General features: G+C 43.8%; 1 protein-coding gene across 1 annotated transcript in view; it reads left to right on the top strand.

The window, feature by feature from the left end:
• The first annotated feature begins 338 nt into the window (after positions 1 to 338).
• Positions 339 to 25862, top strand: part of IFT140 (intraflagellar transport 140) — a 75569-nt gene continuing 50045 nt past the window's right edge. The window contains exons 1-17 of the mRNA XM_083372732.1: positions 339 to 359; positions 2152 to 2312; positions 3060 to 3277; positions 4359 to 4480; positions 6013 to 6155; positions 7918 to 8090; positions 8805 to 8896; positions 10079 to 10185; positions 11503 to 11651; positions 15183 to 15386; positions 17037 to 17109; positions 17591 to 17682; positions 18949 to 19076; positions 19880 to 19997; positions 20131 to 20258; positions 22074 to 22224; positions 22953 to 23084. Coding sequence (XP_083228858.1) covers positions 2162 to 2312; positions 3060 to 3277; positions 4359 to 4480; positions 6013 to 6155; positions 7918 to 8090; positions 8805 to 8896; positions 10079 to 10185; positions 11503 to 11651; positions 15183 to 15386; positions 17037 to 17109; positions 17591 to 17682; positions 18949 to 19076; positions 19880 to 19997; positions 20131 to 20258; positions 22074 to 22224; positions 22953 to 23084 — 2181 coding nt within the window. The 5' untranslated portion in view covers positions 339 to 359; positions 2152 to 2161. The remainder of the gene's footprint in view (positions 360 to 2151; positions 2313 to 3059; positions 3278 to 4358; positions 4481 to 6012; positions 6156 to 7917; positions 8091 to 8804; positions 8897 to 10078; positions 10186 to 11502; positions 11652 to 15182; positions 15387 to 17036; positions 17110 to 17590; positions 17683 to 18948; positions 19077 to 19879; positions 19998 to 20130; positions 20259 to 22073; positions 22225 to 22952; positions 23085 to 25862) is intronic.

Here is a 25862-nt window from a genome sequence, read left to right as displayed (position 1 = left end):
AATCTACAGCAACACTGTGTGTGTGTGTGTGTAAGGTTATCTCTCTTATTATCTCTCTTGGCTTTTTGAGAACAAAACCTACAGCAACACTTTGTGTGTGTGTGTTCGGGCAGAAAGTCCAAAATGGGGGAAGAGAGGGGGAAAACAAAACACTTTTGCAAACCAAAGAAGCGCCTCTTCCAACCGCTTGCGCGAAGGCGCTCGGCAAGCTCCGCCCAGCCTCCTCCCCCCCCCTTCGGCTCTCTTCGCTTCCCCTTCGGGTGTTTCCGTGGCGGGGCGCTCGCCGTTGCCCGGGGCAACGCGAAGCCTCTCCTTTGAATCGGCCCAGCAGGCCTCGATCGGGGCCGGGCCCGGAGCAGGTAAGGCGAGGAGATCGGGGATGGCTGGGGGATTCGCCTCGCTGCTTCGGAGGCCTTTTCTCAGCGGGGGGAGAGGAGGGGGGCCCCCGAAAAGGACGCCCTTCGGCCCAGTTAGCGCTCCAAGGGCCTGAGCCCCTCCCGAAGGGAAAGCGTGGCTTTTGTGGAGGCGTGGGGTGGGAGGCCACCAGGAGATCCCCGGACTGCCACGTCGGGAAAAACATCCCAGGGGGAGGCCAAGGCGACCACCTCCCCCGCAGCCGTGTTATTGTCGCGCAGTCGCGATCGCGCCCACGAAGGAGTCGAGCTGGGCTTACCTGCCATACAAAGGAGATCCTCAATTTGGGCGGGTGGGGTGGTGGAAATCAGCAAGCGAGAGCTAATTAATTCATCTTGGTTTTAATTTCCCCTCTCCCCCCCTCCCCCATGCCCATCAACCCTCCTGGGGCCCTTTAAATGCAGCGGGCAACTTTGTGGAGGCGAGGGGACTTCAACTCCCAGAATTCCTCAGCCTGCAAGGCTTGCTGGGGAATTCTGGGAGTTGAAGTCCACCCGTCTTCAAGTTGGCAAGGTTGGGAAACCACTGCGTAAAACAGGGGTCTTCAAACTCGGCCCTTTTTATGACTCATGGACTTCAACTCCCAGAATTCCTCAGCCAGCATACCTGGCTGAGGAATGCTGGGAGTTGAAGTCCATGAGTCATAAAAGGGCCGAGTTTGAAGACCCCTGGCGTAAAAGATGCAGATCCAGATGTGGGCCAGAGCCTGTGCGATGTTTTGCATTGGTTTATTTCCTAGTGACAGTGTGGGTGGGGGGGTGTATCCTGAGTCCTTCGGGAGAAGGGCGGTATACAAATATGATAAACTTAAACTTATTCTCACCTTGGCTTCCTCTTATGTTTGTATTCTCCTCCTTACAAGAGAGATGTGCAAGCCTAAAAATGTAACAAAATAAGTGAATAAAATTGCTACCTGTGCTTGCGTGTTATTTTTAGTTGCCCGTCACCGTTAATTTGGAATAAATGCAAGTCAGCTCTAAGATGCTTTTTCACGAGACAACCGGACTTTCTTGTTTTTCTTTGAAGACCTTTCGCTTCTCCGCCAAGAAGCTTCTTCAGCTCTCCAGCAGCTTCTTGGATGAGAAGCGAAACGTCTTCAAAGAAAAAAAAGAGAAAGTCCAGTTGCCACCTGAAAAAGCACTTTTGGGACAACCATGACCTGGATGACTGAGAATCTCCATAGACAAATCAAATCTATGATAGTTAGTATTCGGACAAGACTCCATCAGGAAATCTCGGGGCTATAAGCTAGACTGCGGAGCTGACTGATAGGAGATTTTAGAGGCTTTCTTTAATGATATAGCTGGCAGTGTAAATGTCTGCTTCTCCACATTTAATTTAATTGATTTGATTTGATATGGCTACTCACTCCAGAGGATCCTGAACAGGGACAGCACTCTTACGGTGGATCGTGATTTGTCTAATTTGCTTGCTTAGAGCCTTCATTTCTCCCACTTTTCACTTGGAGCAAATTGGAGCACTCTTAACCTGCGTGTAAATGGTGGACAGCGAGAATTTGCTCTCTGTGCATTTTCCCTTCGGCTCCTGGTGGGAGGATAGGGAAAGAAAAACATATATTAAGAGCTAAATAATGGGTGGGGTTAATTCCTTCCATGTGCAAAGAACATCCATTTTTTAATTTGTTCAGTTTATGTTTAAACATGTAATTTGCCTTTCAGTCTCATATTTGTCTCTTGCTCTTTAGACAATTATGCAACGAATACTTTTGTCTCATAGGCATCTGAGCATGGCGGTATACATTGATCATCGAATAGAAGCACTCGAGTCCTGTGGACCCCACACCCACATAAAATGGCACCGTCTTCAGCCACTTTTGGCTGTTGCATCCGTTAATGCAGACTCTGGCGGTAGTGTGGATATTTTTCAAGAACAGGCAAGTGTTCGAAAACTAATGGTTGTCCTGGGCTAAATGAAGTGCTAGGCGCCTTGTACATACATTTGGGAGTCAGATGTATTGAAGGATTTGATCAGTTGATGGTGGCTGAGGAACTCTGGGAGTTGAAGACCACCTCTTTTAAAGTTGATAAGGTTGAGAAACACCTGTTTAGCATATATATGTATGTATGAATATATGTATAGCATATGTTTAGCATATGTATGTATGTATGAATATATGTATATAAAATATGCTGTTCTCTTTGTCTCTGTCTCTCTGTCTGTCTCTGTCTTTCTCTGTCTATATATAACTATATATCTGTGTCTGTCTATCATCTATATCTATCTATCATCTATTTCTTCTCTCTCATCTACCTACCTACCTACATCCTATCTCTATCATATCTATCTATCTATCTATCTATCTATCTATCTATCTATCTATCTATCTATCTATCTATCTCCATCCATCTATCTATCCATCTCTCTATCTCTTTTCTCTCTCATCTATCTACCTATCTCCTATCTCTATCTATCTCTCTATCTCTAATCTATATCGTATCTATCTCTTTCTCTTCTCTCTCTCTCATCTACCTTTATTTATTTATTTATTTATTTATTTATTTATTTACCTACCTACCCTATCTATATCTATCTATCTATCTATCTATCTATCTATCTATCTATCTATCTATCTATCTATCTATCTATCTGCTGTTCTCTTTTTCTTTTTTTCCTCCTCCAGGGAGAGTATGTGGGTGATGCACACTTGGAAAGAAACTTTCGGGTCACGTATCTCAGTTGGCACCCCTCCAAGCTGATTGTGGCCGTGGGTTGCGAGATGGGAGATGTGGTAGTAATGAATAAACAAGACAAGGAGCATCATGCTGTGCCCTCCAACCATAATGCTGATATTTCGATCCTGAACTGGAGTACCAAAGGAACACGTCTTGTTTCTGGAGATAAAGTAAGTAGCAAAATCAAAAAGGTTTTTGAATAGCACATCAATGCATAAGCCTATCTATTATTCGTTAACACAGACTATGGAAATTTCCTTTGTAGATGAGGATTTTTCATTTACTTACAAAGGGAGAAAATGTCAGGTACGTTTTTCCAGGGCTTTTTATTCTATTTTGCCAACCTGTGTTTATGACGGTTGCAGTGATTCCAGGGTCATGTGATGGCCGTTTGTGACCTTCCGGGTTGGCGTCGTACAAGAAGAGCCAGTGGCGGAAGCCAGTTTCATTTAGCAACTGTGTGATTCACTTAACAACTGGAGTGATTCACATAACCATGACAAAAAAAGAGAACTGAAATCAGCCCAAATCACTTAACATCCGCCTTGCTTAGTAACAGGAATGCTGGTTCCAGTTGTGGTCATAAGCCGAGAACTACCTTTATTTACATTGGATTCCCGTGGCGAATGAGACGAGAAAATCATGAGCTGTTTTGTTCTAAAAAGATCGTGAGAATTGGCATTTAACATATCTTGGTTAGTATTCTTGTTGTTGTTAGTTGCAAAGTCGTGTCCGACCCATCACGACCCCATGGACAACGTTCCTCCAGGCCTTCCTGTCCTCTACCATCTTCTGGAGTCCCTTTAAGCTCACGCCTACTGCTTCAGTGACTCCATCCAGCCACCTCATTCTCTGTCGTCCCCTTCTTCTCTTGCCCTCAACCTTTCCCAGCATTAGGCTCTTCTCCAGTGAGTCCTTCCTTCTCATGAGGTGGCCAAAGTATTTGAGTTTCAGCTTCAGGATCTGGCCTTCTAAAGAGCAGTCAGGGTTGATCTCCTCTAGGACTGACCGGTTTGCTCGCCTTGCAGTCCAAGGGACTCGCAGGAGTCTTCTCCAGCACCATAGTTCAAAGGCCTCAATTCTTTGGCGCTCAGCCTTAGTATTCTTATGTACAGCCAATTATTGAGAACTTGCTTCTCCATATCAAGTTATCAATGAAGTTATGAGCTCAACTTAAGACAAACCAAGAACGCAAACGGCAGAACAAGCGGTCCATATGAAAACCTTAACAGAGTTTTCTCTCTTTTGCAGCTGGGGGTTCTTGTCTTGTGGCGGATGGATCAGCGGGGGAGAGTCCAAGGTCCCCCTTTGTTAAAACACGAGTATGGAAAACATCTCAATTTCTGCATTTTTCGCCCACCTCCTCCAGGAGAGTAAGTATGAAACTTTGGCCTGAATTTCTGTCCGTTGATACTAAGATCCACTGGAGCAAAAATCTGAAAGTTCTTCGATGCTTAGTATGGGTGGTGAATCAAGGGCCACTTCCTTCCCTCTTATTTCATATTTTCTTTTAAACCATTCAATAATGATGATGATGATGTTGGAAGGGACCTTGGAGGTCATCTAGTCCAACCCCCTGCTCAGGCAGGAAACCCTATACCATTTCAGGCAAATGGCTGTCCAGTCTCTTCTTAAAAACTTCCAGCGTTGGAGCATTCACAGCTTCTGGAGGCAGGTTGTTCCACTGGTTAATTGTTCTAACTGTCAGGAAGTTTCTCCTTAGTTCTAGGTTGCTTCTCTCCTTGATTAGTTTTCATCTGTAGCTTCATGTCCTGCCTTTGGGCGCTTTGGAGAATAGCTTGACTTCCTTTTCTTTGTGGCAACCCCTGAGATATTGGAACACTGCTATCATAAATAAATATCACCCCTAGTCCTTCTCTTCCTTAAACTAGGTAAAGGTTCCCCCACACATGTGTGCTAGTCGTTTCCAACTCTAGGGGCCGGTGCTCATCTCCGTTTCAAAGCCGAAGAGCCAGCACTTGTCCGAGGACGTCTCCATGGTCATGTGGCCGGCATGACTAGACGCCAAAGGTGCACGGAGCGCCGTTACCTTCCCACCGGAGTGGTCCCTATTTTTCTACTTGCATTTTTTACGTGCTTTCGAACTGCTAGGTTGGCAGAAGCTGGGACGAGTAACAGGCGCTCACTCTGCTACGCGGCACTCGGGATTCGACCCGCCAAACTGCCGACCTTCTGATCGACACGCTCAGCGTCCTAACCCACTGAGCCACCGTGTCCCTTAAACTAGACATACCCAATAGCCCGATCTGTTTTTATAGCCTCATCCTCAGGTTGAAACCTTTTATTTTTTTCATCCTCTTTCTGTCAGCCTTCCTAAACTGTCGAAAAATGCTGTTACTTGCAGCACAGCGTTCGTTTAAAATTCCCGTGGTGGCCTACTGTTTCTTTTTGTGCTATGCCTTAAGTGCCCATCAGAAAAAAGCCTTTAATATTGAAAAACACCTAGGCATGCTCCAGACTGGGGTGAGGAGAAACCTCTCGCCTTTAAGAAGTGTTTTTTCTTTACACGTAGTCACTCGAGTTATATGACCAATTTTGCCATGGTTATTAAGTGAATCCAGTTCCCTCCCCCCCACTAACTTTATTTGTCGGGAATGTCAGCTGGGAAGGTTGCAAAACGGTGACCCTGGGACACTGCAACCATGCTAAACATGGGCCCAGTTGCCAAGCAGCTGAATTTTAACCATGTGACTTTCAAGGGCTGCTGTGACAGCCGTAAGTGCGAGGAGCCAGCCCTAAGCCACTTTTTTTCAGAGCTGCGGTAGCTTTGAACACTCATGAAATGAACGGCTGTAAGTCGAGGACTGCCTGTAACAGGGAGTTACAGGTAGTCTTGCAAATCCAGAGGGTGCCAAGTCTCAGACGTCTTGTTCTTCACCTGCAGAGATTTGGTCCAGCTCGCCAAAGCTGCAGTGAGTGGCGACGAGAAGGCCCTGGATATGTTTAACTGGAGAAAATCTGGAGTGGGGCTGCCTCTCAAAATGGGACCCCAGGAAGGCCTATCCTTCTTTGTTAGCGTGATCGACGGTAAGACCAAAGCAGCTTTTAAAAACAGGAATGTACAGGGTGGTCTTTAATATTTTGCATTTATGTTACATAATTTAGGTAAAGGTAAAGGTTCCCCCGCACATGCGTGCTAGTCGTTTCCGACTCTAGGGGCCGGTGCTCATCTCCGTTTCAAAGCCGAAGAGCCAACACTTGTCCGAGGACGTCTCCGTGGTCATGTGGCTGGCATGATTAGACGCCAAAGGCGCACGGAACGCTGTTACCTTCCCACCATAGTGGTCCCCCTATTTTTCTACTTGCATTTTTACGTGCAGGTTGGCAGAAGCTGGGACGAGTAACAGGCACTCACTCTGCTATGTGGCACTCGGGATTCGACCCGCCAAACTGCCAACCTTCTGATCGACAAGCTCAGCGTCCTAACCCACTGAGCCACCGCATCCCTTCTGTTACATAATTTAGATTTGTATAAATATCTAAAGGCTTACCGGCTTAGGCTTACATAGAAAAAAGTTAATCCTTGTGATTTCTACCAGCCTCACCAAGGACCTTTGAGGCCTACTTATACAATGTTTTATATTATACAGTGCATGAACGTTGCCTATTGTTTATAATCTTCATTGTAAATCCCCAAACAATACCACCTGAACACCACCGACATTGACCAATTCGCCATCTGTCAATTACGGAAGGCAGCTGGACACCTGACATCCTGCCAGGATACTTCGAACGCCACAAAGCGTCAGCATCTGCCTCTCTCAGGTCCTAGGGAAGGACTTCCTAGGTGGATTAAAAATGCCAACCCCACTCTGAACATCTGGCTGATGGTGCCACCAGCTGAGTGAAATTCTTGTGGTGGTTAATTTGAAAGCTCACAGCTCCCCCTGTTGGTAAACATGAGATGCACGATTTTAAATTTGGCAAGTTCCTCTTCCTGGCTATTGTGATCTAAAGAAAGCATTATGAGAACTCACTCCCCTTCGATCTTGCATTTGTTACGCGCAATTTCTTATTTGTTCACACTCTTGACAGTGAAAAATGCCACTTTCTGTAGGGTCTCTGTGGATTCCTTTTTAGCCTATTTGTTCCTGGATCCCTTTTATTTTTAGTTGTTATTTTTAGTCTTTTGTTGTTGTTTTTTAAAAAAAAATATTTTCAAATAACTCAAGGCAGTGAACAGACCCCCTATACCTTCTTCCTCCTATTTTCCCCACGACAACAACCCTGTGAGGTGGATTGGGCTGAGAGAGAAGGACTGGCCCAAAGTCACCGACCTAAGGCGGGACTAAAACTCACCGTCTCCTGCTGATGGCCCCAAGGTTACTCAGCTGGCTTTCATGACTGAGGTAATACCAGAACTCACCAGCTCCTGGTGACTGGCCCAAGATCACCTCGCTGGCTTTCCTGGCGAAGGCAGGACTTGAACTCGCCGTCTCCCATAACGGTAATCTTCACAACAGGCTCTTGCTTCCATGAAGTTTCTTTCCATCATTTTGATAAATGCATGGGCTGATTCCACTCACTTTGAGATGACTCTTTTTACCGTCAGATCCCAAATTTGGGATGGCCTGAGCCTCATTCGATGGCCAAGTTATTTATTTATTTATTTATTTATTTATTTATTTATTTATTTATTTATTAATGGGACTTATATCCCACCCTATCTCCCGAGGGACTCAGGGCGGCTAACAGCAACAAAAATTAAAGGTCTCTGTACAGTAAATTAAAATTAAAATTTGAAATAAATTAAAGATTAGAGTTAATTACACAATGGTTTCCATTGCAGGAACTGTGCATTATGTGAGCGAAAGAGGAAAGACCAGCCAAGCATTGATCATAGAAACTTCAGTCCAAAAAATGTTGTTCATGGAAAGAGACGTCTTGGTAGTAATAACGGAGAGCCTCCTCTTATCCCTTCACAAAATTTCTCCTGAAGGAGAAGCAGAAGAGCTTCTGAAGGTAAGGAAGTAGGCTGTGTGATACGTTTGTTGTTGTTAGCTGTGAAGTTGTGTCTGACCCATCGCGACCCCATGGACAACGTTCCTCCAGGCCTTCCTGTCCTCTACCATCTTCTGGAGTCCTTTTAAGCTCACGCCTCCTGCTTCAGTGACTCCATCCAGCCACCTCATTCTCTGTCGTCCCTTTCTTCTCTTGCCCTCAACCTTTCCCAGCATTAGGCTCTTCTCCAGTGAGTCCTTCCTTCTCATTAGGTGGCCAAAGTATTTGAGTTTCTACTTCAGGATCTGGCCTTCTAAAGAGCAGTCGGGGTTGATCTCCTCTAGGACCGACCGGTTTGATCACCTTGCAGTCCAAAGGACTCGCAGGAGTCTTCTCCAGCACCAGAGTTCAAAGGCCTCAATTTTTTGGTGCTCGGCCTTTCTTACGGTCCAACTTTCACTGCCATACATTGCAAGTGTGATACATTACTTACTAAAAAAAAGTTAATTATTGTGGTTTCTAGCTAGCCTACAAGCTTTCTCGAGGACCCTGGAGCTCCGCTGATTATACATACCTGGAATTGAAGAATCAAAATCATTGATGAGCAAAGACCTTGAACTGCTTTTTAAAATTGTCACCCCTTTTTATTTCTGTGCACATCACTTATTTGGACCACGATCTTTGAAAGAGGACTAAACTCAGTAACTTGGCGCGCTGAATGCTTTTTGTTGCCAGGTCAAGTTGAGTGGAAAGATGAGTCATCCGGCTGATATCGTTTTGATTGATCATAGCCTCCTTATCACTGCGACAAACGAACCTCTTCTTAGGTAAGGAAATGATGGGGGTCTTTTGAAAATGACGGGGGTCTTTGGCCTGGATCACCTTGAAGTATACCTAATGCCGCATTAGATTGAAAAGCAAAGAGGTGCCTGTAAGAAGTCCTGGGAACTCACTACCACAACTAGGTAAAATATGGCTAAGCTGGCTTGCTTAGTAGTTAACCAGAGTTCCTTTGAAACCATGACTTCTGCCTCAAATGCAATCTCCCTCCCTCTGTGAGGGAGGTAGGCGATTCCTAAATATGAGGGATGGATGGATAGATAAAGATAAAGAGATGGATAGATAGATAGATAGATAGATAGATAGATAGATAGATAGATAGATAGTCAGAAATTTGCTAATGAAACTGAATTGAACTGATTAATCGAATTTAATCTATGTCCTTGTGGCCAGGTAGAACTGGGGTGAGGCATAATGCTATGGCTTCACATAGGTTGTCCCTAGTGCATAGCTGTATTACTTTATCAGATAAGCATTTCACAATCTTGATGGATAAATGGGGAAAGAAACCAGTACTCAGATCCTACTTGCTTGGACTCTAGCTTGATCATAAACCTTATTTCCAGAGAGTCAATATGCAAATAGCTGCTATAGAAAAAAACATAACCTGGGAATTCATTGCTTCAGTCTTTTCCTGTGACACAAACTTGCTGTATCTGGCTGGGAGAAAATTACCGTCATGTTGACTTTAAAGCAGGGGTCTTCCAACTTGGCCCTTTGGTGACTTGTGGACTTGAATCTCTTCAGTTGAAGTCCACAAGTCACCAAAGGGCCAAGTTGGAAGACCTCTGCTTTAAAGTCACAGATTGGTTTATGAGCTGTGTTGAGAGAACAGACCTGAAGAACTTTGTACAAGAAACATCTGGTCTAAATTAAAAGGACTGACATGTCTCCCGTCCTGCTTCAACCCCTTGAGCAGTAGGCCAACTACTGGATGGGTACCATTTAGCCATTGCTGTGATTATTTTTAGAGTAGTCTTAAGTGAATCAAAGAGTTTCTCACAGTCTTAGAGAGCGATAGAAAACAAGAAGATGGCAAACTGCCAAGGCCAGGCAGAAAAACAAATCTGAGCAGCATCGGGCTTTACAATAAAGCCTTTTTGGGTTTTTTTGGGTTTTTTTTAAGGCCGGCCCCTTATTAACTATATTTCTTGTACCTTTCTCTGTAGGTTCTGGGATTTGGAACGGGGCGAGAATTATGTCCTTTCTCTGGATGAACAGCTAGGCTTTGAAATCGGAGAATGTGTCCGTTGTGTGTCATATTGCAATGCCAAAGGTACAAAAGATTGACCTTTTACCATCTTGATTACCCTTTTTTTTTAAAAAAAATCTCACTGATTTCAGAGGTAATTTATTCTACGGAAGTTAGTCCCACTAACATTGACAAGGGACAGCTTGAAGACAAAATATACACAGCCCAGAAAGCATTTATATGTAGAGAGAGAGGCGTTGCTGAGGAATAACGTTCAAAGCAGGGGTTTCCAGCTGGTGGAATTAGCAGAGATGATGATGATGATGATGATGATGATGATAAGAAGAAGAAGAAGAAAAGTTGGAGGTCATCTAGTCCAACCCCCTGCTTAGGCAGGAAACCCTGCACCATCGGACAAATGGTTGTCCAATCTCTTCTTAAAAACTTCCAGTGTTGGAGCATCCACCACTTCTGGTGGCAGGTTGTTCCACTTATTAATTGTTCTAATGGTCACATTGACTGCGCTGATCAAAGAAAAGAGCACAAGTCCTTTTGTTTCTACTTGGAAACCGCTTCTGGACTTTGTGCTTGAGGTGGAAAAAAAATGATATCATGATTTTGGGTTTGTACTGATTAGACTGATTTGCCGATACAGAAACGGCTAGCGCATACTACTACTATAGAAATGTAAAAAGTTGAGATTTGATTTTAATGTCTGATTTTAATACAACAGAGTTCCCTCCCTTTCTTCACACTTTTTTTGTTTTCCCTTTTTCTACTGTTGTCCCCTACCTAATATTTGCTTTTGTATGTTCACAATAAATCAAGCAAGCAAGCAAGCAAGCAAGCAAGCAAGCAAGCAAGCAAGCAAGCAAGGGTTTTCAAACTTGGCATCTTTAAGACTTGGGGAGTTCAACTGGCTGAGGAATTCTGGATGTTGAAGTCCACAAGTCTTAAAGTTGCCAAGTTTGGAGAGCCCTAGTTGAAAGAATAAACTTTTAACTAGTACCATGCGAATTAGAATGTTCCTTGCATGTTTCGTAATAGATTCTCTTAACAGAGAAATAATACTAGATTATTTCTCTCCCTTTTGCCCATAAAATCTGGCCTTAGATGGTAAAGTTGGAATCAGGTACCGCTTGCTTTAAATTGGTCCTTTGTCTTACATTGCCGTTAAGCGGGAAATGATTCTTATAAACAACATTTATACATTCCTGGGAGGTGGTGACTGATTTTCCATTGGGAAAATCAACCTTTCCTGGTCATCTAAGACGTGTTCCTCTCCTACGCTTCACCTCTCTTTTTATTGCATTCATCCTGAGGTTTGATGAAAGGCTGGGTTGGGCAAAACGAGAGCGTGTGAGCATAAATTGACCAGATCCAGTATGGTCCATTTGACAGGTCTTCTAGCGGCTGGCACTGATAAAGGGCGGATAGCTATGTGGAGGAAAGTGCTGTTCTCCAGCCAGCCCTCCTGGTCCCTGGAAGGCAAGGACAGATGGAAACTCCAGACGCCCACTGATCTTGAGGGGAACATCATTCAAATCGAGGTAAAAAAAATCACAGACCAAGTTGATCCTTATCTTTGGCTTACTGACATGCAACACCCAAGTGCCAAAAAGGTGCAGTTCCCCCATCAGGGATACCCAGTGGAAGCTTTTTTGCACAGGTGTGCACGCCAGAGACCAGAGGCCATTAGGAGATATCACCTAGAGCTAGCCTTCAACTTACGAACATTCGCTTAGTTAGTGGACGTTCGAAGTTACAACGGCCCTTTGAAAAAAGTGACTTAAGGCTGGCAGGTTTATAGACTTGCAACTTTTGCAGCATCCCCCGCCATCACCTGATCAAAAGTCAGGCACTTGGCAACTGGCATGTATTTATGACGGCGGCAACGCCCCAGGGGACACGCGATCCCCTTTTGCAACCTTCTGACAAGCAAAGTCAATGGGGTAGCCAGATTCGCTTAACAACCGTGTTACTAGCTTAACAACGGCAGTGATTCAAGGTCGTAAGATGGGGCAAAACTCACTTAACAGTGTTGCTTAGCAAGAGAGATGTCCAACCCAATTGCGATCCCAAGTCGAGGACTACCTGTGTTTTTCAACCTTGTCGACTTTTAAGATCCTGCTGGCTGGGGAATTCTGGGAGTTGAAGTCCACCCATCTTAAAGTTGCCAAGGTTGAAAAACCCTGATGTTTAAGATTGGATGGTAGGGCCTCTTAGTTGAAGATTCAACATTATCCGCCTTCCAAAAATGAAAAAAAAAAAAAAAAGAAAACAGACCTTTTCTGGCGGGCTTTCGTCTTGAGGGGCTGGGAGTGGGAGGCACCGTTCTGCGTTGGTTCTCCTCCTACCTCTCGGACCGTTCGCAGACGGTGTTGGCAGGAGGGCAGAGGTCAAGCCCTAGGCCTCTTAATTGTGGAGTGCCTCAGGGTTCGGTGCTCTCGCCCCTCCTGTTCAACATCTATATGAAGCCGCTGGGAGAGATCATCCGTAGCTTCGGGGTGAAATATCATCAATATGCTGATGATACCCAGCTATTCATCTCCACCCCGAACCAACCCAGTGATGCCCTTGATGTGATGTCCCGTTGTCTGGAAGCGGTACAGATTTGGATGGGAGAAAACAGGCTTCGACTCAACCCGGCCAAGACTGAGTGGCTGTACATACCGTCATCTCGTTTAGTCCAAGAGGTTCCATCTCTGACTATAGGAGGAGAGATGTTACCTCCCATTGATAAAGCACGCAATCTGGGCGTCCTCCTAGATTCACGACTCAGTTTTGAAGATCACATTGGAACCGTGGCTAGGGGGGCATTTGCCCAGATTCGTCTTATATACCAATTGCGCCCCTTTTTGGACCGAGATGCCCTACGTACAGTCACCCACGCACTCGTTACCTCCCGTATTGATTACTGTAATGCTCTCTACATGGGGCTGCCCTTGAAGACCACCCGGAGGCTTCAGCTGGTGCAGAATGCAGCTGCACGGGTTGTGATGGGAGCTTCCCGATACTCCCATATTACACCCCTCCTGCGTGAGCTGCATTGGCTACCAGTTGCCCTCCGGGTGAGATTTAAGGTGCTGGTACTTACCTTTAAAGCCCTACATGGCTTAGGTCCGGGATACTTGCAGGACCATCTGCTGCCGGGAACAAATTCCCATCGTCCAGTACGCTCACACAGAGAAGGCCTCCTCAGGGTACCGTCAGCTAGGCAATGTCGGCTGGCGACCCCCAGGGGGAGGGCCTTCTCTGTGGGAGCGCCAGACCTGTGGAATCAGCTCCCCCCTGAGCTTCGGATAGCCCAAAACCTCCAATCCTTTCGCCGCGGCCTCAAAACACACCTGTTCCACCAAGCTGACCTAGACTGACAGGCATTTCAATTAATTTATATTTAGTATTTTTAATTCATTTTAAAATTCTCTAATTTTTATTGCACTGATGTTCTCAATTTTCATTTTATCTTGATTTATGTACTTATTATATGTTGTATTGTGAGCCGCCCTGAGTCCTTCAGGAGATAGGGCGGGATATAAATCCCATCAATAAATAAATAAATAAATAATTTTGGGTATTACGTTCTTTGTTATTGTGAGGTTTGAGAGTGTTTGATTGCCGTGGGATATTAATTAGGTTCAATAAATAGATTTTTTTAAAAAGCACGTCCTTCTAATCAGGTATAAGAATGAAAGGAAATTAGAGAGTCATTGGAAATGTGAGAAAATAGATAATGCCTAGTTGGGAGCTCTGGGTGAAGTGTTTGTTTGGATGTGGCGTTAACCGTTGGTAGATGAAAAGTACAGTCGTGTTTGCTTTTTAAGTTCAACATACACTTAAATTAACAGACACAACAATGGTAGTTCTTGTTCTCTTGATCTATTATGGTGGACAAATCATAACAAATGATGTAGGCTGTGCAGTCTTCTTACATAAATAACCAAAACAGAGTGCATTTGATTTGGCCAGCTTGACTGTACTGTTGCTGGACAGATTTTTGGCCCTGCCATCTATACCTTCTACGTGTACCATGGGCTTTTGTTTCAGTCCTTTTGGTATATTGATGTCACATTTTTAAGGCTTCCTCCTGGATTGATTTATTTTATTATAAGAGTAGATATTTGTAGATTTTTGCCGTGGTCGTTAAGCAAATCACACATTGTCAAGCGAATCTGGCTTTCCTCCATTGATTTTGCTGGTCACAAGCCAGCTGAGAAGATCTGAAATGGCAATTTCCAGACCCTGGAGACTAGAACTGTGGTAAATACACACGGATTGCCAAGCGCCCAAATTTTGATCCTGTCACTGTGGGGATGGTGCAATAGTTATAAGTGTGAGGATCAGTCATAATTATTTTTTTTCAACCAAACGAATGGTTGTAAGTGGAGGGCTACCTATACACCATTAAACATATATACAGTAGATAGATACAGTATATGGATGGCTGGATGGATGGATGGATGGATAGAGAGAGAGAGACAGACAGACAGACAAACATAAATGTATAGATATAGACAGATAGATGATAGGGATAGACAGACAGATAGATAGATATAGACAGACAGACAACAGATAAACATAAATATAAAGATAGATAGACAGATAGATGATAGAGACAGATAGACAGATAAACATAAATATATAAATAGAGATAAACAGATGATAGATAGACAGACAACAGATAAACAGATAAATATATAGATAGACAGATAAATAATAGATAGAGATAGACAGAGACAGACAGACAGACAAACAGATAAATATATAGATAGAGATAGACAGATGATAGAGATAGACAGACAGACAGACAGACAGATAAATAGATAGATAGATAGATGATAGAGATAGAGCATGATAGAGATAGAGATTGCTTAATTCCCCAAATGTTATCCTCCCTACAACGTGCAGTGCAACATCACAGTAACTCAAGCAGAACATGAAAACCGATACAGTAGGAAGTCTAAGAAGTAATCAATATTTGTCTTTTTTAAAAAAAATGTTTTCTTTAAAGCACCCAAGCCTCTAAACAAAATGCCGGCTGGGGGGGAATCCTAATGTATTTCTCTTCCTCCTGTTTCAAGTGGAGTTCAAAAAAGAATCTGCTGGCCGTAAACCTGACCAATGCAGTAGCCATCCTAAGGGAGCAAGCCATGGCTTCACACTTCCACCAGCAAATGGCGGTGGTCCAGGTTTCCCCCAACTTGTTCAATATCACCAGCTTCAGCAGCAAAATGATGGATAACCTCCGTATCGATATGCACGTGAACGGGGTGTGGGCCACCAAGGTATTTTCCATCAGATCAATGTACCCGCTGTCTTGGTTTTGGGGGTGAGGATGAGGTACAGAATGAGTCCAATGACTCCAGTCTTAAGGCACTAGTTGTGGTTTTCACTATCTATTCCCCTGGACTCAGTCCTTGTTGATTTCAGTGAGTTCCCTCTTTAAGGGATATTCATGTGGACCCCAAAAGATTTCCATGCTGTCCCTCCTATTTGTGTCAAAGGGTATCCAGGGAAGCTTAAACGAATGTGATCATGTTATCAGCCACCATAAAAGAAAAGGGGCTGGAGCCTTTTGTATGAAAGGGTCTGGAGTCTCCTGAAATGGTATAGAACAGGGGGTCGGACTAAATCAGGGGTTCCCCCAACCTGTGGGTTGTGAAGAGTTTGCAGCTGGGCTGCAGAAAGAGCCAGCAAGTGCATATGCCTGCATTCTCACTTGTGCAAGCAGTGGGCGAGCACATGCTCCATTTAAGTTGGAAGTTCTTTCCAACTCTGATAAATGTTCTATGATGTTCTATGTTCTAGGACTTAGGGGTAGGCAACCTTGGCTCTTTTAGGACTGGTGGACTTCATCTCCCAGAATTCCTGAGCCAGCCTGGCTCAGCTTGGAAACCTCTCCCTTTCCCCTCAGCGTGGCTGGCTCAGAAATTCTGGGAGTTGAAGTCCACGAGTCATAAAGCGGCCTAGGCCTAGGCCGGGGGAAGGAAACCTTGGCTCTTTTATGACTCGTGGACTTCAACTCCCAGAATTCCTGAGCCAGCATGGGGGAGCTATGGCCCCTTCATGACTTGTGGACTTCAACTCCCAGAATTCCTCAGCCAGCCTGGCTCAGCTTGGAAACCTCTCCCTTTCCCCTCAGCGTGGCTGGCTCAGGAATTCTGGGAGTTGAAGTCCACGAGTCGTAAAGCAGCCTAGGCCTAGGCCGGGGGAAGGAAACCTGGCTCTTTTATGACTCGTGGACTTCAACTCCCAGAATTCCTGAGCCAGCATGGGGGAACTATGGCCCCTTCATGACTTGTGGACTTCAACTCCCAGAATTCCTCAGCCAGCCTGGCTCAGTTTGGAAACCTCTCCCTTTCCGCTCAGCGTGGCTGGCTCAGGAATTCTGGGAGTTGAAGTCCACAAGTCCTAAAAGAGTCAAGGTTGCCTAGCCCTGTGAATCTAGGTCGTAAACAAGAACAGTACCTTGTATAATGTATAGTATATGATACCTAATGATATGGACACTGCCACTTGTTGAGACGGGCACCTATAGAAATCAAATAGTGAAAACAGCAATACCTAGAAAAACAGTTTGCCTATGTGCCCAGCAAGGTAAAGCAAAAACAAAAAGCTATAATAATTGAAATGAATAGACTTAACTTTCTCAAAGCTGAATAAGCGGCATTTCTAGAAAATAAAGATTTCAGTCCAGGCGGAGTTCTACAGTTTTATACGGGGTACAGCCAGAATTGTAGCATCAACTGCAGGAGCTGTTATTATCCTTGAAAAATTCCTCTGGAAGTTAATGCTTCTGAAAGGAAAAAAAAGGCTGCATACCATATAAAAATTACAATATATTGGCTGGCCCTAGAGGAGTAGTATAAAATTTTGAAGTCTGGATTAGTTTGAAAAATGGATTTTTTAGCGACCTTTTTGATCCCGCCTTTTAGGATGCTGTGGCATTCTGGAATGGAAAGCAAGTTTCTATCTTTGAACTCTCCGCTGCCACTTTACGGAATGCAGGTAGGCTGGCTGGATTGGAATGGAATATCTTGTGCTTATTAGGAAAGAATATAGAATGTCAATAATTTGGATTTTTATCAAAAGAGGCAAGAAAAGTGAAAATAGGCACGTTTCTGCACTAAAATGTATTCCGAATGGACTGTGATTAATTGTGTGCGTGTATGTGTGTGTGTATGTACACGTGTGTGCGTGTGTTTGTGTATACATATCTCATATGTATATGTGTGCGTGCATGTGTATAGTTATCTATTTAGAGAGTTGCATCAGAGTTTCATTTTTTTAATATGCGCCAGGAAAAAAAATGGCAATAAAGATTATCTTATCATATCTTAAAGCAAAGAATATTACTCCTATTTTCTTTTCTTTCTGTGGACGGCCTTCAGGACTCGTATAACTTACGGCCTGTTGGACGAAGCTCTTGGTTGTACAAGTCATAAAAAGATTCAGGCTGTGGTAAGAACGTTTCTTTGAACCATTCCAGGTTTTTTCCTCTGTGAATCCCCCGTGCTGGCTATGCACGAAGAAAACCTTTACACCGTGGAGCCAAACCGGGTTCAAGTTCGCACCTGGCAAGTAAGCAAGCAAGCCGGCCTTTAAAGGGTGGTGCTTACAGCCACCTGGCTGAGGAAATAGCTTTGGATTTATGCCACTGTGTCTGTAGTTCGAACAAGGCTGTTCTGCCCATATGGTCTGGCCAATGAACCGTACAGGTAATCCTCAACCTACGACCACGCTGATCCCAAAATTTCCATTGCTTCAGCAAGGCAGCTGTTAGTCGAGTTTGCCCCATCTGATGACTTTTTCTTGCCCCGGATTTATTTTATTTTTTATTTATTTTAATCCCATTTATATCCCGCCCTTCTCCGAAGACTCAGGGCGGCTTACAAGCTTAGCAGTAGCCTTCATTCTATGTATATGCCTGCTTGTTAGGGCTTACACACACACCCCAAGCGGCATTATTACAAAGTCAGCTTATTGCCCCCAACAATCTGGGTCCTCATTTTACCTACCTGGGAAGGATGGAAGGCTGAGTCAACCTTGAGCCTGGTGGGACTCGAACCTGCAATAATTGCAGGCAGCTGGTGTTACTTAAGGAGGCCCTGTTAAGTGAAATCACTGCAACTGTTAGTAACACTGTTAGTAACACTAACAGATTGCCAATGGCAATCAGATGACCCTGGGATGCTGCCACTGTCACAAATGCACGGGTTGCCAAGTCTCCAAATTTTCGTCACGTGACCGAGGGGAATATCGCAACGGAGAGAAGTGTGAGAGGACTGCCACAAGGCTTTTTTTTTTCAGTTCCATCGTAGCTTTGAATATGTGCTAAATGAAAGTTGGGGACTACTTACTCAGCAGGCTATTTCTGAGCAGAATAGAGCTGGAAGGGACCTTGGAGGTCTTCTAGTCCAGCCCCCTACTCGAGCAGGAGAACCTGTACCTTTTCAAACAAGTGACTGTCCAGCCTCTTCTTAAAAACCTCCAGTGATGGAGCGCCCACGATTTCTGGTGGCAAGCTGTTCCACTGGTTAATTGTCCTCACTCTCAGGAAGCTTCTCCTTAATTCCAGGTTGCTTCTCTCTTTGGTCAGTTTCCATCCGTTGTTTCTCGTCCTTCCCTCGGGTGCTTTGGAGAATAGTTTGACACACACACACACACCCCTTCTTTGTGGCAGCCCCTCAAATGCTGGAAGACTGCCCTCGTGTCGCCCTGTTCCCTGGTAGTTCCTGGTGATCCGTCAGGCCAGGAAAAATTGCCAAGAGCTGCCGAGATCTTTGTCAGGATAGCACAAAGGACCCCCAAGGCCGAGTTCAACCTTTCTGCTTTCTTTCCTCCCAGGGCACCGTGAAGCAGCTGCTGCCCTTCTCCGACTCTGAAGGCAACCCCTCCTCTCTGGACGTCTGCGGGAATTACTTGACGGTGGGGACCGACATGTCTCACTTTAAAATCTTTGATCTTTCTCGCAGGTACAAAACTTGGTTATGAAGCTTTCTCTTTCTTTCTTTCTTTCTTTCTTTCTTTCTTTCTTTCTTTCTTTCTTTCTTCCTTCCTTCCTTCCTTCCTTCTTTCTTTCTGTCTCTTTCCTTCCTTCCTTCCTTCCCTTCCTTTCTTTCCTTCCTTCCTTCTTCTTTCTTTCTTTCTTTCTTTCTTTCTTTCTTTCTTTCTTTCTTTCTGACTTCTTTCTTTCTTTCCTTCCTTCCTTTTTTCTTTCTTTCTTTCTTTCTTTCTTTCTTTCTTTCTTTCTTTCTTTCTGTCTCTTTCCTTCCTTCCTTCCTTTCTTTCCTTTCTCTCTTTCCTTTCTTTCTTTCTTTCTTTCTTTCTTTCTTTCTTTCTTTCTTTCTTTGTTTTTCCTTCCTTTCTTTCTTTTCTTTCTTCCTTTCTTTCTGACTTTTCTTTTTTTTCTTTCTTCCTTTCTTTCTGACTTTTCTTTCTTTCTTTTTCTTTCTTTCTTTCTTTCTTTCTTTCTTTCTTTCTGTCTCTTTCCTTCCTTCTTTCCTTCCTTCCTTTCTTTCCTTTCTCTCTTTCTTTCTTTCTTTCTTTCTTTCTTTCTTTCTTTCTTTGTCTTTCCTTCCTTCCTTTCTTTTCTTTCTTCCTTTCTTTCTGACTTTTCTTTCTTTCTTTCTTTCTTTCTTTCTTTCTTTCTTTCTTTCTTTCTTTCTTTCTTTCTCTTTCTGACAATTGGAAGGCCGTCTTTGATTGGTCAGTTTTGTGGGGGAGCAAAAATGCAGGAGAGTCCGTGTGACACGTTAAGTCTCTCGTCTTCCCACAGAGAGGCAAAGGTGCACTGCAATAGCAAGGCCTTGGCCGATCTGATTCCAGGCGCTCTCGGGATCGCGTCGGTGAAGTGCAACACAACCGGCAACAAAGTGAGCCTTCTTCTGAACAAGGTGAGTCGGAACAACCTCACCTTTTGCGGGAAAACCTGAAGGCTTTTGTTTAATACCGCTTTCTAATGCCTTGGGAAGGCCACACTTGGAACATTGCACCCAGTTTGGGTCTCTTTTATTTTAATCGTTACAGCCTGACGGCAGTTTTGACACTAGAATTTGTTTCTATGACATTGAAATGGACACGATCACCCTGTTTGATTTTGAGTCCGGTCGACAAAGAGATGCTAAGGAAATACTCTTCGGAGAAGAGACTGAAAGGTGAGGTTTTATTTCTATTCTATTCTATTCTATTCTATTCTATTCTATTCTATTCTATTCTATTCTATTCTATTCTATTCTATTCTATTCTATTCTATTCTATTCTATTCTATTCCATTCCATTCCATTCCATTCCATTCCATTCCATTCCATTCCATTAAACATGTCATTTCTTAATCTGAAATGAAAGATCCAGCAGGGGTCACTGTGAAATAAAAAGGCTTATCCTAACGCAGGGCTAGGCAACCTTGGCGCTTTTATGACTCGTGGACTTCAACTCCCAGAATTCCTGAGCCAGCCATGCTGAGGGAAAAAGGAGAGGTTTCCAAGGTGAGCCGTGCTGGCTGAGGAATTCTGGGAAGTCCACGAGTCACAAAAGAGCCAAGGTTGCCTATCCCTGTCCTAACGTATTCAAAGAAAACATGAACGTCTTGGAATGGCTTTCAATGGAATGTACGCCTAGTGGAATATTTCCCTGCTAGGTTATGGCTGTGTGCCAGACACAAACCCATAGGAATCTTTCTGTTATATTGGTTATTTTGTTAGCATTAATTTGCAGTCTCAAAAAGTGTTTCCTTTTATTAACCTGTTCTTTTTTTGGGAGGGTGGCGAGGGGGGGGGGCGAGAAGAGATTATCTCTTTTTCTCTTCTAGTGGAAAATGGTCTTTGGCAATGGTTCTGTTGCTTAATTTGATGCCATTGGCTTTGAAACATCTGCACAGTTTTCCTGATCTTTGCAAGCCGCCCGTAGTGTGCACAAAATGGGGCAAGGCAGCAGGTGGCCAGCTGGTCTTTGCAGGACCATGGAAAGCTCCACCTTACAATCATCTCTCTGGTTAAACATGGGCAGAGCCCTTTCACCCCTCTGGGGCCAGATCTCTTCTCTCAAACTCCTGAGATAGCAGTCTTCCGGTATTTGAGGGGCTGCCACAAAGAAGAGGGGGGTCAAACTATTCTCCAAAGCACCAGAGAGCAGGAGAAGATACAATGGTTGGAAACTGACCAAAGAGAGAAGCAACCTGGAATTAAGGAGAAACTTCCTGACAGTGAGAACAATTAACAGCTTGCCACCAGAAATTGTGGGCGCTCCATCAATGGAAGTTTTTAAGAAGAGGCTATACAGTCACCTGTCTGAGATGATATAGGTTCTCCTGCTCAAGCAGGGGGCTGGACTAGAAGATCTCCAAGGTCCCTTCCAGATTCTATTCTATTCTATTCTATTCTATTCTAGTCTAGTCTAGTCTAGTCTAGTCTAGTCTAGTCTAGTCTAGTCTATTTCTATTCTATTCTATTCTATTCTATTCTATTCTATTCTATTCTATTCTATTCTATTCTATTCTATTCTATTCTATTCTATTCTATTCTATTCCCCATTTCCTATTCTGTTCTATTCTGTTTCTATTTCTATTCTCATTTTGAAGCCTAGTCCGGGGCATGATGATTGATTATTTATTTTCCCCTTTATTATTTTGATAAATATCTTAAGGCAGCTAACATAGCTAATATTTCTAATATTGGTAGGCTTAGATTATATTTATATGTTCTGCTGAAGTGTAAGCTAACCACCCAAGAAAGCAGAACTCTTGTAGCAGGCATTGTCTCGAAAGGAAACTTGTATTAGGGGTTAGTGACAGTAGGGAAGTCAAGGGAAAAACCTGCTTAAACGGTATAGTCAAGCCAGCAATATTCCTACTCCCATCAAAGTCATAATGTCCATTTGAAATCCAGCCAATCCACAGGTGGCACGATGTTGGGGAACCGGACATGAAGTTTATTGATTAGATCTACCCACCTTGATTGTTGTTGCCTGCATAGGAAAAACGCCTCTGTCTATCCAGTGCTATGTAATCGAATCCCTACAAGTCACTTCTGGGATCAGAACGAACCAAGGCTGTTCGTATGTGAAGCAGTTCTTGACCCTAATCAACAACCACTGGATAAGAAGCAAGAATCGTCAGAAAATGCGGTATGTTATTTCCCCCCCTCTTATCTTCCTTTGAGGTTTTGATTGTTTAGCTGGTTATTTTGACATTGTACTCAGCTGTTCTGCAGTGAGAGTCTTCAGTTGGCTGTTGTAGGATCCTAATGATATTCAAGATCATTCGGGACATTCTTCATCCAAAAAAAAAAAAAAGAAAAAGAAAGAAAAGCTGATGTTCACAAAAATCTTGTAGCAGCAATCGTTTAAAATTCGATTGTGGGGGGAGTGTCATAGGACATAGGAACTTTTTTATATGTCACATGTTATATACATTGGCCTGGATTCCTCCTGTTATTCCCAAGTGCATTTTTCAGGCTCTGCAAAAGTAATAATTCCTCTGTGCTTGAATGGAATGCACCCCCTCATCGTTAAGTGACAGCCTCTGCTGAAAATGCTTCTGTTGTAACTTTGGCCACTAAACAAATGGCTGTAAGTCGAGGACTCTCTGTGGAGGAAATTCGGGTTAAATTTTTCCCAAAGGTTTCTCCGTTGAATTGCAAAGCCTGTGATTCCGAAGTGGCAGAGCTGCCCAGTTCTGCATTGTAGAACATTGCACACTATGGTCTATCGAAGGAGAGGAAGACCTTAGTTCAGTCATCTGCAACAAGGGCGCCTTCAGTTTCTTGACTGCGACCTCTGCCAAGTGAAAACGAAAAATAAAAACAAGGATTTTGCACCGTGAAGCTCAAATCATCCTCCATTTTCCCTTCCAGATGGATGCGCTGATAGTATCTTTCTTCAGCACCGAAGAGCACGGCCTTCTGCTCCAAGACAGTTTTGTGTTGCCATCAACTTACCAGTCTCTTCTTGGCATGGAGGTGCCCCACTATTACTTTGCCAAAAAGGTGAGTTGCCAGAGGGTTTTTTTTTTCCCCTCTTCCTAAAGGAAGAAGGATTCTCCCTAGGAGAAATTCGTAGGGGATTTTTGTTGTTGTTGTCGTCGTCCTTCACCGAGGAAGAAAAACTTGCATTATCGTAATCATCCTTACTTCGGGTGCTTTAGGCAAAAAGAAAGAGAAAACAGCGGGAGAAAAAGTTGCTGTTAACTTTTGGAAGATGTAAAGGTAAAGGTAAAGGTTCCCCCGCACATGTGTGCTAGTCGTTTCCGACTCTAGGGACCGGTGCTCATCTCTGTTTCAAAGCCGAAGAGCCAGCGCTTGTCCGAGGACGTCTCCGTGGTCATGTGGCCGGCATGACTAGACGCCAAAGGCACACGGAACGCTGTTACCTTCCCACCGTAGTGGTCCCTATTTTTCTACTTGCATTTTTACGTGCTTTCGAACTGCTAGGTTGGCAGAAGCTGGGACGAGTAACAGGCGCTCGCTCTGTTACGCAGCACTCGGGATTCGACCCGCCAAACTGCCGACCTTCTGATCGACAAGCTCAGCGTCCTAACCCACTGAGCCACCGCTCAGTAGTAGTAACGCTCAAAAGCCACATGAGTGAGATGGGAAGAAAACAAATCGATTCAGGCACAAATGCTTTGTAAGTTGTATTATAAATGTGCACCATTTAAAGATAGAGATGTAGGAAGAGAGGCAGAGTCTGGGAGCGGAGTCAAGAGAGGAATCAACCTGGGATCCTTATGTTCCCACCAGCGGCCCATGTTAAACCCCTCTTGAATTCTGTTGACTCTTAACTAGCACAAGTTTATAGTGCTGACTGTTAGTTGACTAGATTCTTGTGTATAGGCTTGAGCAATAAATCAACTTAACTGGAACTTAACGTATGATCCTGATTCCTTGTGTCTGGCAAGAGGAATGTTAAAAGGACAGTGCTGTGGAAAAAAAATCACTTCCCAGGCCATAATTTAAGGATGAGCAGCCCTTTTTTCTGCTGGGGTTGCATTTTGCAGGGGTAATTTATTGGGGACCCGTATGGGCTAAAGCAAGCAGGAGTTGGGCTATGGTAGGTGAGATCCTTTAAACAACAACAACAACAAAAATAAAAATGATGAGTGTAATTCTGGTTTTACCCAGTTGTAAAAACAGGGTTTGGTTTGTGATTTTCACTCTTGTGTTCTCTTGCTGTTTCGTTTTTTTTTAATATACATTATTAAAATATATTTTTTGCTGTTCCCCTCACTTCTGTTTCTTTTTTAATTTCTGCTAACCAATAGTTGTTGTTTTGGAGAGACTCTGTCTATAAGCCCTATGTAAGTCATTTTTAATGTGGTTTTTCTCTTTATTCATTAGTCTTGTTGGGCCAGCTTTTCCCACTTCCTTGTCCGCATCCATCCTTTTGCTATTTTCTAAAAAATAAAAATAAAAAATTGTGCCGTTGTCTGGGAAAAAATGTGCCCCCAAACCTTCACTTCATTTTTAGTGAGACTGTAGTGACAGGGCAGGATTTTATCTGACATGCCTTCCAGTTTAGCGTATCTTGAAAACAGCGAGAAGGGCTGATTCCAGTTCTCCCGTGGGCATAGTGTGTGAAGAAAATGCTTCCGCGTTGCTGTTGTGCATTCTTCTCTAGTGCCTGTCACTGTCAAGAATTTGAGATGTTCACCTGGAAGGTATCAGAGCCAGTAAGAAGAGCCAGTTAAGGCACCTGGCTTAGAAACTGGGAGATTGTGAGTTCTAGTCCTGCCTTAGGCACAAAGCCAGCTGGGTGATCTTGAGCCAGTTCTTCCCTCTAGCCCCAGGAAGCAGGCAATGGCAAGTCACACCTAAAATCTTGCCAAGAAAACTGCAGGGACATGTCCAGGCAGTCGCCAGGAGCCCACACGGGTGCTAAGTATCACTCTCTCTCTCTCACACACACACACACACACAAACTCACATAACAGACACAAACACACACACACACACACACACATATCAGCATTATGTCACAAGAATGCAAATGATGCTGTGGGTGTTTAATTTGCTTCCTTTAGCCTTGAGGATGATTATAAATCGGCTAAGCATAGCGCCACATGCTTATCTCAGTGCCCTGTACTTCTGAGTGCCATTAGCTCATCCTTATCATGTAATAAAATAATGGATGACTTAATGGTTTATTCAATTCACTGGAGCCTGCCCTTTCTTCCAAGCTTCATGCCGTCTCAGGGCATTATTCTAGGCGAGGCCACACCCATCCCCACCCTTCTGTTTAAGCAGTTAGAACAGCACGGTGGGTCTTACAAGTCATAAATGACTTGTTCAAAATGTCCCGTGGTTAGACATTAAGAGGCAAGAAGCTACTTTATTAAAAGGAAGACGACTCCTTCCCCCGAAACGTTAGACAGGAAAAAGTTTGGTTTGAAAAGTAAACTATTTGGAAGAAAAACTTCGTCTTCCTTGCTGGAAAAACAACAACAACAACAGCTTGATGGTGGAGGGGAGTTGTGTTGTGAAAAGATGTTTGAATATCAAGTTGCTGCTTCTTTTGAAATATCAGGGTTGAGCGATAAATAGTATGTATTGATCTAGAACAGGTTGTTGCTATCACATGTAACAGAATATCAGACTTGGAAGGGACCTCGGAGGTCTTCTAGCCCAACCTCCTGGTCAAGCAGGAAACCCTGTACCCATTTCAGACAAATGGCTGTCCAGTCTCTTCTTAAAAACTTCCAGTGTTGGAGCATTCACCACTTCTGGAGGCAGGTTGCTCCACTGGTGAATTGTTCTCACTGTCAGGAA

This window comes from Vipera ursinii (assembly GCF_947247035.1).
Source record: "Vipera ursinii genome assembly, chromosome: 13".
Classification (NCBI taxonomy): domain Eukaryota; kingdom Metazoa; phylum Chordata; class Lepidosauria; order Squamata; family Viperidae; genus Vipera; species Vipera ursinii.
This window is presented reverse-complemented; position numbering and strand designations above follow the sequence as displayed.